General features: G+C 36.6%; 1 protein-coding gene across 10 annotated transcripts in view; it reads right to left on the reverse strand.

Moving 5' to 3' along the window:
• TRRAP (transformation/transcription domain associated protein) overlaps nucleotides 1-13478 on the reverse strand; it is a 90176-nt gene that overhangs the window by 53616 nt on the left and 23082 nt on the right. For 6 of the 10 annotated variants that reach the window (XM_065644468.1, XM_065644474.1, XM_065644471.1 and 3 more), the window contains 11 exons: nucleotides 13203-13381; nucleotides 11938-12137; nucleotides 10935-11152; nucleotides 10617-10814; nucleotides 9701-9961; nucleotides 8555-8716; nucleotides 7228-7324; nucleotides 6661-6782; nucleotides 4998-5168; nucleotides 3975-4043; nucleotides 140-259 (listed from right to left, as the gene is read on the reverse strand). In XM_065644468.1, the coding sequence (XP_065500540.1) occupies nucleotides 140-259; nucleotides 3975-4043; nucleotides 4998-5168; nucleotides 6661-6782; nucleotides 7228-7324; nucleotides 8555-8716; nucleotides 9701-9961; nucleotides 10617-10814; nucleotides 10935-11152; nucleotides 11938-12137; nucleotides 13203-13381 (1797 nt within the window). The remainder of the gene's footprint in view (nucleotides 1-139; nucleotides 260-3974; nucleotides 4044-4997; nucleotides 5169-6660; nucleotides 6783-7227; nucleotides 7325-8554; nucleotides 8717-9700; nucleotides 9962-10616; nucleotides 10815-10934; nucleotides 11153-11937; nucleotides 12138-13202; nucleotides 13382-13478) is intronic. The other 4 variants (XM_065644477.1, XM_065644476.1, XM_065644475.1 and 1 more) reach the window with 1 other exon arrangement.

Here is a 13478-nt window from a genome sequence, read left to right on the forward strand (position 1 = left end):
CACCTCCCAAAAGGCTTGAAGAGCATATTTATTATACCAAATGTTCCCATATCTTGTTTAAAATATTATAATTATTATATACTAACGTTTACAAATACTATAAAGCAAAAATATCAGCAATGTTAACTTCCACTTTTACCTCAATCAACATCGCTCGTTCTGTTTTCATAACAACTTCCAGCAGAGGTTTCACCAAAGTCTGAGGAGCAGCTGGGATCAGATGGAATAAATTTATAATTGCTGAACAAATCTTCATTTCCTACAGGTAACAAGAAACACGATTAAATTAATACTACCAGCTAAATGTATAAAACCAGTATCGCACATCCTACCTTTTTTCCTCTCTACATTAGTATAGCCAGCAACCAAATGCAAAGGCTTAACGTACATACAGCACCTACTTACCATGATGTACAAAGAAAATTGCTCTTGTGGAAGTCTGCCTTTCCCCCCTTGTAATATCATGGTTTGATTTTATTTTGTCAGTATAGTGGTGATTTACAGACAAGAGCTAAACACTGTGTAATGATACTGGTGACAGGAGAGTTACGGAGCACTCACTGCATTACACCAAGCAGCTCATGCATTAAAAAGCCTTTCTAATTAATTTCTAAACAATTTCTCCTGTACACTCCACAGCCCCAGACTGGACACAAGGACAGACAGCTTTCTCACAGCACTGTTCAGTATATCTTGCAAACAGCTGGTCACTTCAAAGAAAAGTCAGGTCTGTTCTGCCACGAGATATTAAATTCTTCTGAAGTCCAAAATAATTTTGTTTTTCTTTCATTGTGTAATTTAAATGGGGACTATATTTCAGTTGACTAGAGTGTGGATTTCCTTCAGTAAGAAAAGGGAAATGAAAAAACAGCACAAAACATCCGCCCTCACCATCTCTCTAAAACCAACTTCTAGTATGAAGTATACAAATGAATATTATTGAGTGCACTGGATTTCCTCAACTGAATTTAAACACTAAGTAAAAGGCCCCACTCCATTAACAAGCTCTGCCTAGACAGACCCCCACAAGACTGCTCTCATGGATTGAAGTGCAGGACTGAGAACATGTATAAAATCTTCTGAAAGCACTTATGCCTTCACAGAAACTAAAAATCCTGCTCTTCCTAGTACAAACATGCTTAACAGCCTTAACAGCAATGTTATCAAAACAACTCTGCCACAGACAAACAGGAGACGATTCACAGCACTGCACTCAAAGGCACAATGTACTCTGCCCAAAACACAACAATAAACTAACAAACCACAGTTTAAAAGAAAGAAAAAAAAACCAACCAAACAAAAAAATCACAACAATGAAGAATTTCCTGGTGCCTCCACTGAATGTCTCACCTCTACCCCTTCCGCGGCAGGCTGAACCAAAACAGAAGTCACAGTATGAAAAGAAAAAGCCCACAAAAATATCAATGAACAAATCAGTCCATGCTGGTTTTCAGGTTACAGTCAGAAACTGACTTCAGTAGGTTTATTTTCTCGTGTTCAACTGAGAGAATGGAGACAATGCTATCTCCCATGCTCTGAATTGCTCTAAGAATTAGGATGAAAAGCATCCTTTTTTCTACCTCTGCATTGTTTAGACGTAGTTTCTCAAATATTTGTACTGAATAAAAAGATATTAGAGATGATTAAGTCAGGGGAAACAATATTTTAGCATCTTCAAAGGCAAATTTGTCCAGCATCAATTATGAAACCACTTTCAATACTTGAACCACCAAGCTATAAAGTCCTAATACTCTGTAATGCAGAATCTCCACCGTGGTGCGACTGTTCTCAAGAGGGACAGTCAGAGGCAACATCTGTGCAAAACTTGTTTTTTCAGTCACTGGCCTTAACCTAAAAAAACTACACCTTTCCTTGGGGAGGCAAGGAAGAGAGGAAAAAAGGATGTAAATCAAAGATTTTGCTCATTGGGCCAATGAATTGTCTTAAGCGCTACTTAATATGTTGTGGTTTAATTTGCTGATTTATCTAAACGGCCAAGTCACAATTCAGGAACACAGTAGGACCATCATAAAAATATTTAGGTGAACAAAGATATGGATCTTCACGATAGTTGTTAATTATCATGCAGTATTTTTAACCGAGATAGCTGATGTTTTTAGTTTGCTTGTAATTGCCATTTATGTATGAAAACTCATTCCATAGATGTCTGGACTGTTTATTAAGGAGCCTTACTGACCAGCCACCACCTGCACTGTGCTGGAGAACTGCATGACAACACCAGCATCACCATCAAATGGCAGCTTCATAAAGTGCTGCTGGAAAATGATAAGAACTCTTTAGGTCACAAACGTTATAGTAAGAGTGCTCTGTACCGTTTCAGCTGGCAAACATAAGCTTTCCTGACCAACTCCTTTCTCCACTGCATGTTTACCATCTCCCAGATCTAAGCACTCACTCAATCAAAATGATGCATCCTACTCCAGTAACGCTCCCCAACATTGCTTTTCAGTGAGCATCTCAGATTTTGGAATCTCGCTATGGACGAGAAGAAATCAGAGCAAGTGAAAGGGCAGCTACAGTCACTCTGACCACCACTCGGTGCCCTCCTTCTGTCTCCTGGAGTTTTTATTTTTAAAGAAACTTTAGAGCAACAACTGGGGAAAAAAAGTAATATTTCAATGAGCTTTGCAGTCACACAATTCTATCTGAAAATGTTTCCACAGATTTCGCTCCCCCCTTAAGATGTGATAGTAGATTCCTTCTCAAGTGTCTGGTGTCTCAGACTATGCAGGTTTTAAACCGATACTAAAGAAAAAAAAAAAAAAAATCACAGGTTCAGGAGACTAAACACACAACTACATAGAAAACATCGACAGAAAACATTAAAAGCAGAAGAATCCACAATTAAATGTGATGTAGAGACAACAAAAATCAATTTTAGAGGTGATACACTGTGGTTTAACACAATATTGTTGTAAAAAGATGATCTGTAATCATCACAACTGAGGAAAAGTTAATCCCAAAAGAAGATGAAGGCCTTAGAACTACTCTGACTTGAATAAAATGTGTTTAACTGAACAGGTTTGAAGTTTAAACATATGAAACGAATTCTACTCCATTAAAGAACATCTACATGAAACAGAAAGCAGTGACTAAATTCAGATTTAAAAGCTCTCTTTGCAATGACAGGAAAGAGTAATGAAAAGCCATTAAGCCCTTTCCGTGTTTTGAGGGAAATAAGAACCCAATCTAATTTCATTCTAATTTGAAAAACAAAGAAATTAATAAAATTACCCCCACTTTTTTCCTAGTTGCAATAATAAATCTCAACACTAAATGTAAGTTATTAATAAAATCTTAATAGAATTATGGGATTTCTGGTAATCTACATGAAACAACACTGAAGCAGGAATTCCCTTCAGTGCCATATTGCTGAGAGCACACAGTGTAGTCATTATGCTGCGCAATTTCCCATTTATAAGAAAATTGATAAGCTTTCCACAGTTCAACATTGAGGCCATTAGTTTGGATGGGAGAGAGATATTAATGTGATCTCCACTGCTAAACATTGACCTTGTTTTTCATAAATTGTATTTAAAATTAACTGCGATTATACTATTATTCTGTATAATTTTCAAAAGACTACGTTATGTTACGAACATCAAACATATTCATAAAAAGAGAGGGATTATGCTGCTGAGCTCATCAGCCACTCCATTGAAGAAGTGATTTCTAAGTAGAAAATCCTGGGGAAGAAAAATAAAATCAACGAGCTATTCCCATACTAACCCATATAGCAGAGGGTTTAAAGTAACCATAGTCAGCAGGTAAGAAGCTTCTCTTACTAAAATTTGTAACAAATATTCAATATACATATAAGTTCATTAGCTTGTAACAAAACATCAGCGCATAATCAGTTATGGCAACATTTACAACTGAATGAGTTCTGTAATCCCAAAGCATTAATACTATTTATTTCTTGTCTTCCCGCATAAAAGCATCCATTAACTTACATTTCCATCGCTCCGTTGTCCACCTTTGTGTGTAATAACTACAACTTCCATCCATTTACGAAGGTGTTGCTATAAAGAGAAGATAATTAGTGTTATTCTTCTAATTACACTGTTCCATTTCAGCAAATGACAGCATATGCGACAAGAAAAGTAGAGGCAGAAATTATTGTTTGAAGGAAACAAAGGGAAAAATGATTAGTTATTTTCATTCCCTCATAGTGAAGAGTTTACTGTTGCTAAAAGTCCTCTCCATATTCAAGAAAGCAAGGGTTACAACCATACATACATTAAAAGGCACAAGAATCTGAAGTCTGATAGGCTTCCACTTGCGTAATGATCTGCTTGATACGTATGCATTCAAATATTTACATATCCCTTGCAAAAGGCTAAAGAATTCACATACACTGTTTAAAAACTGCAAATAAGGGCAATAACTTCCACCATTTTATAAATCAAGAAAACAACAAAACAGACTTAGCCCACTAGGAAGTAGTGGGTGTTCCAAAAAGATGGACTCGACATGTTACAATTACACAAAAATTTACAAATTGTTTCATAAGTTATCAAGTTTTAGTAACCTTTTAATAAATGCTCTATGTTCCCTCCACCTGCTGTACAGACTGTAAGAGTTTCATTCACGGGCACTTGGTGGTTGCAGAGACATAGTGATTTCAAATTGGGTCCATCTTTTTGAAACATCCTGTATTTTCAAGGGTTTCCTTAGTATATTATGCTGCTGGCATCTTGCTTAAAGAGAAATTTGTCCAAGCAGACCTTAGCATAACTAGGTATGTCTTCTCTACAAAAAATGTCTCTGAACCTTCTGGTTTAATAGCTCTATAGAAATTAACTCAAAATGTTTCAAGCTTTCTTTTTTTTCCTGTTCATTGTGAAACAAAAATCTTTACTTCCAATATATACATTGAGTCACTACTGAATCGTTCTTTAACTTTTCAACAATACAAATGTTAGCTAAAAGAAAATTCCTTCTGGAAGAGCTAAAGAAAACTTAAATGGGCTTACCATCATCTGATCACAGAATTTATCATTAAAAGAGTTTGGAAAAAGTCTAGTGACAGATGTCAGACGATTCACAACATTCAGTGTCAGACTTCGATAGTCTCCCAACATCATAAGCAATGGTCTCATGTGTGTATGAATTTGGTCAACTTCTATGGTAGCTCCTTCCAAGAACTGCAAGAAAGTACAGGATTAAGATACAGATGGAGAGGGGAATGACTCTTGTGCAAGCATCTTTCTTAAAATAAATTCTGCTGACTTGATTTTCCTTTTATTTTGTTCTTTCTGAATGCAATAGCTTAAACAATATTTATTGTTTAAAATAGATATAGTGACGGGATGGATTTGGGAAGCATATAAGTATTTCTAACGCACAGTAGGATACTCCATAAAATAATCAAGTAGGAGATATTAATTACAGACAGATTGAAGAACTGCCACAGCTATAAATTAAAAACACAGCTATGGACAAACTACTTAGACGCTGCTTTATTAAGAACTGTGTGTGAATCTGGCCAAAGCCAATAGAGCAGATTTCTGTGTTACAATCTGTGTGCATCCTAAGTAGCATAAAAGCTCAAGAGAACCTGGCTGCAGGCAGCCAAAGAGAATATTTACTATCATAACCAAACCTGTGTGGGCATCGGTTTAGCACAGGGAAAAAAAAATTTAAAAAAATTTTTAAAAAATCAGAAAAATGTATATCAAATGCATAGGTCAGAACAACCCTTATTTGCTCCCTCCTACCTCTCAACCCAGCTGTATTGTCACCAGCCATAAATAACAAGTACATTCCCTTTCATGACTCAAGTGACATGAAAAGACAAGGTCTGACCTCTGACCAGTCAATGGCCTAAACAAACATGAACCACCAGTATCACTATCGTTATATTCCCTGTTACATGCCAGCCAATCCGCACATCATTACAAAGAAACCGTAAGTATTTTTATTATCACTTTCTATATTTAGAAGAATGGCATTAAAATCTTGCTGCATCAGAATTAGGCGTATCTACTGGACAACAAATCACAATGAGAGAATATCCTTTCCCCTGCCCTTCCAGGTTTTTTTACACTATAGCCTCGCACCCACAGAGCAGACAGCGTAGTGCAGCACCACATAAGGACACTACTTCTGACCTTAGACAGTACAGCCCCCCTCCTGTTCCTTACGGGAACTGCCAAACCACGATGCAGAGCCTGACTCTGCTGTGCTGCTTACTGTTCCAAAACCAACTATGGGGTCTCTACCACATCTCTTAGGAACAAAGAAGAAACATGAGAAAAACTTGTCCAATAAAGCCAGGCATGCACATTTGCGAAACTGCTGGGAAGGACTGACACTGTTTATTTAGAAGTTATCTTTACAAAGAACAGACAAGCAGAAAGACCAAAAGACCAGACAGACACACAGACTGAAAGACTTGCCATGGTCCTTGTCCAAGAGCTTATTACGCGTAATTTCAACCAGAAGAAAATTTTATGGCTAAGTTCAAAACCCCAAAAAGCACATCTGACAGAAACGTAATTATATTGGTGTCACTAACAAAAACTGAACAGAGCAGCCATGATTTCCTGTAGAGAACTTTCTCAAGAAGCTTTGTAACAAGGAAGTAAAGCAGAGAGAAAAACGGCCTCGAAAGCACCACTGTTTGAATACACTCACCTTTCTCATGCACGCTTCTCCTGCCTCCTGCAGTTCATTATTTGTTGAATTAAGTGCCTTGAAAAGTGCAGCAATGATTTTTTCTCTTGACTGAGGCAAATAATTGCAGGCAGCTAGAGCATCTGCAAATATCAAAGTAAATTTGTTCTCTTTGTTAACTCAATTTCAAAGGAGAGGGGAAAAAACCTAATTCTACATTTCTTCTCTTTAAGTTTCTTTTATTTCATCTTAAATTACAGACAGCTAAAGCATAGCATGCTTTGCCAAAAGCAACATGCATCATAAAACAGTAAAAGAATGGAAATTCTATTAACAGTGTTCTAAAGTTCTCCTAATGCTGTATAATATAATTAGTCTAAAAATATTTTGGGTTCATTTCAGAAACTAAATCCTAGTCATTAAGAAAGCAGCAATATTTTCCCATTATTCTCCATTAAACTGTGACCTCTAGAGAGCAGTCATCAGTCTTCACACGGTCAAGTTTTCTGCTGATCTTGGGAAGAAAACTGCCCGTTGCTCACAAGGACACTTATCTACATCGAATTTTGTTTAGGAAGTTTTACATACTTAAGGCTGCAATCCGAAGAGGTACCAGTGATGGAAGACTTTTGTAACAAGGTAGTTTCATTAAGGCAGTATCTTCAGCCTCACACAAATTCAGCAACTAGGGAAAAAAAAAGCAATCATTCTAGCACAGCATTGTAAATGATGTTTGAAATGGTATTATCAGTTACGTCTTGAGTGTTGTTTTCTCAAAGAGCCAAGTTTATGCAAACACACTAGCCAACATCCAAATTTCACCAAAAGGCAAAAATTCTACTCAAAATTAGCATCTAAGTTCCCACAGAGACCAGTGGTTATTCAGAGGCAAGAGAGTCCATTAGCATTGCCACCAAAGAAAAGTCATGCAAAAATTAACCATTTTGCATTTTATTGGCCAATATCTATCTGGTCTATTTGCAAACAGGCTGCTCATATGATAGAAAAAGAAGTCTACAGAGAAGCTTCCTTCCTGAATAGCAGTCACAATACTGAAAACATTGAGGAAAGAGGGAAAAGAACAGGCGGAGATTAATACGGAAAAAATGTGCTGAAAATGTCATCAATAATTCTAATGCTCATGAGGTACTTCCCAGAGGGACAATTCTTTCCTACAGAGCTCTCCTCTTCAAGGGTGAGTATTTTCACTGTATGTATATGGTTTTTGTTTGAAAACACTGAACAGGTTGAAACAAAGTTATGTGAGTTAACATTGTCCAGATTGCACCTATATCCAAGAACACTATTAAGATTCAGACCTTCACACTGCCAATACATTACTCCCACCTTTACTTCGTTTTTGTCTTAAGGAAAGAAACAGAGGATCCTCTGCATTGACAATTATACCCCATTCCTGCCTTGTAATTACAACTACTCTTGGTATCAAAGACCTTCAGCAGTTCCAGTTGGACAAGCCAGCCAGGAAACCAAGCAAAGAGACAGTTTCTCTACCTTAAATCTACATGCTTATTTTATACCTGATTTTACTCAAACTGTTAGGGACTCAAAAATTTAGCAAGCAATATCTATGTTTTGATGGTACAAAAATTTATTTAACAGATATACTGTGCACAAAATAAGACCTAAGTATGAAAGTTACAGCTTACTAAACTAGGAGTATAATACCAAAGTTAATTTAATATGCTTCACACACATTAGAATATTCTGCTTAGCTCAGAGCTATTATGTTGTAGGTAAAGGCTGACCTCAGTCCACATTTCAAAAGGTAAATTCTTACATTTTGGTGAAAGTTTAAATTGCACAGAGAAAAGATGTATTTTTAACAATGAGAGTTCTAACACCATCGCTACTTAAGTATCTACGTTCAAATATAACAACATTAAAAAGAAAGTACCTCTGTGTAGAAAACCTTGTGTTCCACAACATTTAGATCCATTGTAAACAATCGGGGTTGCAGGGTTGTGCAAAATGTATTTCCCTCCATCAGGCCAATCTGTGCATTTGCAGGTTGATGTCTAAGTAAATGCTTTTTAGGAGGAACCATGTCTTGGAGAACCTATACAATGTAATTTAGACTTCTTAATTAGCAGCCTATTCAAATGACCCTGCAGACCTGGTCACTAAGACATCATTAGTCATTGCCGCATGTTTCTGTCCATTTGCTATTGTGGCTCCAGATGTACATCTTTACACATCACTAAGCGAGAAGAAAAGGATTTCTTTGAACTAATTTAATTCACAACCAGCCAGCAGATCAACTCAGTATCTGTAGTTTTTACATATTATCTATGATATTTAGTAATTTTGCATAATGTTAAAAACAAAAAAGAAATTCATAAACTCAAGCAATTAACATGTTAAAGCCAAGAAACAAGAATATTTTAAGTTCCTAAAACATCAGCAAAACAAAAACATTAATGTAAGTTTTTTTCCATTACACCAACTTCTCACTCTCCTCTATAAACACCTTTAGCAAAATAAGATATCAATTACAGGGTTTCTCTGTATCTTCCCAAACTACAACAAAATCTACAATTTCATATGTGGTGGTGGCCCTTAGGTCTTATGTACGTTTATTTGTCTTTCAAGAGAATGACTGCTACTAGCTTTCACGAGTATCTAGCAAAAAGCTATTTCAACCACCTTTGATCTTTATAGTCTCTTTCTGGATAGGGAAAGGCATAGAAATATGCCTTCTATTTAGAGAATAACACAAAAACGAGCTTCAAAATGCATTACCTACCTGGCCTAGCCTATGTGTGATTGGTGGCAAGATGAGCAGTCAATAATTTCAGGAAGTAAATCAACCTGCAGACACTATAAATACTGGCTAAGCAGTCAGGCACAGCTTGTATGAATCTCTACAGTACTACAGCCACAGTGCATTTCAAAACAATGGAACCAGCCAATGACAAACATATGCTATCAAAGCACTAAGAAGTTAATTCACTCATGTGGGAAAATGTACTCAGAAAAGCATTTTGCAAATCCAAACTCATAAACAACTTTAAACTCACTTTCCATAAGTATTTCTGCTTACCTCCTTATGTGGCTCCATAATCACCGTGACACTTTTTCCAGTGACCTGTGCAAGTACCTGCAACGAATGCATAGCCTGTTTTCTCACAGTAGAGTTTGGAGAGGTTACTTCTCGAACGAGGTCATGTGTGACATGATGGAAAGACTTTTCCTGTGCTGCTAGGATTTCTTCCGTTTTTTCTTCATCTTTTAAAGGAGTTGCACATCTAATCAGAAGCTGTTCTAATGTGGTCTTTGCCATAGCAACTGCTCCATTGGAAACCTAAGGTATCACAGATTATTTTTATGAAATAAAGATCACAAATCTACACACTACCCATCAACAAACTTAGTACTTGATGCAGATGAATCCTCTGCAAATGCATAAAAACATATAAGCTTAAACAGAACACATTCAACTAGTCTTCCCACCAATTATTCCAAAACTGAGTTGCAATGCACCATTTTATAAACAAAATCGCACTCTGGAACCCTCAGCGATGTTGTCACCATATGATTCACCGAGAAAAAGTCAAGCAGCTGATTCTCTAGGCATCTATAACTACATATAGCTTTTTGATAAGATGAACACCTTCCAAACTAAATACAGAAAGAAGAAAAAAACCAGTATTTTTCATGCAAGAGACAGTGAATCTAATGTTCTTTCACTGATCTGAATGAGATCTGTACATTCTACTCTGAAAGAAGCAAGTGTAATTCCAACAACCTCAGCAAAGTTACGTGGAAAGAACAGAACTAATTCCTAACTTCAGATCTTGGTTTAATTTTAAAAGTCTATAATTCACTTATAACTATTGCAGATATGATACATTCTGAAGTTAAATAACATCAAGATTAGCAAGAGTACAATCCGCATGAATTTAAGAACACGAATTTATTTCCCTCACACTATTTGATATAATTCATTCATTAAATACCTCTCCAGTTAGATCCATCATGACAAAGAGAAGTGCCTTCAGGAAAGTCTGCTGGTTCTGGAGGACCCAAATTAGTGGCAGTCGTTCCATAAGAAATTTAATTGACACGACACCTCCTAGTTTGGCATACCAAGCTTGTTCATAACAGCAAGCACATAAACGTTCCACAATGTACGAAAACAAGGGAAGCTGGCAAGCCTGGAAACAAAGAAATGTGTCAGTTTGCTTTTTTCAGCTCAGTGGTAGCCTCCAAATTTTAGAAGCAAAGTTGCATTGGCTGGAACTAGAACTGTATTTTTAAAAGAAAAAAAAAATTACCCTTTCCTTTGAACCCAAGATAATGCTCGCAACATCAAATATCACTGCTAGAGCCACCTCTCCTATTTTGCAGAGTTCCTTCTCCTCGTACGCCATGCAGATTGCTATGGCGTCAATAAGCACCAAGGGGTCCATGCCTTTCGACCCATTTTCTTCACTATGGAACATGGCTGTGCTAGGTTGGCTTCCCACCTGATAGCACTGCAGCAAAAAAGGACCTGTAATTCGTGTTGAGGAAGAAAAGAGAGAAAGAAAAAAAAAAAAAAAACAAAACAATTAATATTTCAATTAATAGTCTTTCAATTAGATTCTACTACTCCCCCGACTAGCTCATGGCAAAACCAGTAAGCATGGTGTCTATTTGCTTATAAATTGATTGTAAGGCACTTTTCACTCTTAGAAGAAAACAAGATTACAACTACTTGCATATTTCCTTCTATGCACTAGACTATGCACTCCAAGAAGTTTTAATTAAAATGAAGAATCATAAAAAATCAAGTTCCATTAATGTGACAATGAAGAGTGATATGCTGTAAGTGTGCCTGTTCCCAAATTACTTGTCATACAGTCCAACTCCAAACAAAAAGTTTTCTTCATAGATACAAGACACTGCAGTGCTCTCATGTCTCCTTAATTCCTCTGATGGCCCTTCAAAACCACAAGTGGAAACAAACAAATTAAATACAACCTGCAAAAATAACTGCGTCTATCAAGTTACAAAAAGGCTCTGGAAATAGAAACTGTCCCAAGCTGCAATTATTTCGTTGGCTGTAGCATTTTTAAAGTGTTACAAGGTGATCGATTGTTTTTCAAAACTTGCTTCATAATTTTTCACTGCTCAAAAGAATTAAAACTTAAGTCAGCCACCAAACAAAAACCAACGTATCTACCCAGAAGCAACTGCAATATCATGACTTTCATAAAACAAATTACTATTAGAAAACATATAAACTTCTCCACCCCCTCATGACAACCCACAGGGCTCTTGTTCCACTGTACTCACCACACTGCTGAGCAACGGCCACCATGGTGTAGTGGCGGATCAGGCTGGCTACAAAGGGCAGAGCGCTGGGCCGCAGGTCTTTGATGACCGCTGACATGAACGCCCCCGTCAGCGCCTGTTCAAACGTCTTACGCGCTGGAGTATCCTGAGCTTTGTATCGATGTGAAATAATCACACTGGGTATGGACTTCTCAGTAAAGCTGAAAGACAAAATTAAGTTCATTATAATCCTAAACTGCAGTACCAGCAGCTCAATCATGAGCACTGTCAAGTACTTGATTTAAAGTTGGCTCTCAATATCAAACTCCTCCTCCAGCTCCTGTTTCCCCCTCATTTCAATTGAGCTACACCAGTTCACTCAGTCCATATTAATTTTGTCAACCACTGGTCTCAAACATGATGGATAGCTCAATTTCATCAGGAACATTTAAAGCCAGTGGTTCAGAAGAAGCCACATATATTACAAATAATAAGGATACAGGCATCACGCACAACTCAACTACAGAATGTCATTTTCAATATTTTAACATTTTCCCCCTTTTTAAAAATGACATTTGATTTTAATCTTGAAAGACTGAAATATTATTTATCAAATCACTGCCCAACAAAACCTATTCATGGCAAAGCTATACTTATGTCAAGTCTAACAAGTCCGAATTATAAAAGCTACAATACTCTTTAGCTACATTTACTACACCACAAGAGTCAAAGTCACCATACACTTTGCAGGCAAAGATGTCGAAGTTGTCTAAAAGCGATACACCCATTAAGTACAAATGACTAAAACTGTAAAAGATGTAAAACATATCAACAAAAAGCCCCCACACTGAGATAAATACAGGTTACGTGTGTGACTATGCCATAGTTTAGTCGCTAAATGAAACTGAACTTAGTATCCCACTCTAGTAAAAAGTCAGATGTACATACAAAACATCACAATCTAAGTTAATCTTTAAAACACAATTAAGCACCAAAACATTCCAACAATTTGAATATACTAAACTAAAACTAATTTTTTAAATGTCTGATTATATGTAACAGATTATACATTGGACTGTTATTAGGGAAAGAAAAAGTATGAAAATGAACACGTCATTGGCAACAAATATTATGACGACAAAATTCCTCTTACTGGAAAGTCTTCCATTAATTTAAAAAACAGCAGGATAAACCAGTAGGTAAAAAAACCCATGAAGAATACATTGCCTAGACAAACCATTGTCTCTAAATTAGGTTGTTCTAAAAACACTATAAATTTTACATACACATTTATGTTTAAAGAATTGTCATACTTGGGATGTGCAAGAAGTTGGTATAACGCATGTTTATTGTCATCCAGGCTCATCATAGCTACTAAAAAACACTTGATTACTTCCCACGCTTGCCTCCGATAATAGGGTTCTGTGTTAGCGCTCTTCAAACAGTCCAGAGCAGTCTCAATCGCCTATAATGAAAAAAGATAGCAACCAAGCACTTCTTGTTCTTCATATTTACCATAAGGTGACTAATTAAGGGAACAGTATCTATAATACATATTGAAG

Source organism: Caloenas nicobarica, chromosome 14 (genome assembly GCF_036013445.1).
Source record: "Caloenas nicobarica isolate bCalNic1 chromosome 14, bCalNic1.hap1, whole genome shotgun sequence".
In the NCBI taxonomy this organism is placed as follows: Eukaryota; Metazoa; Chordata; class Aves; order Columbiformes; family Columbidae; genus Caloenas; species Caloenas nicobarica.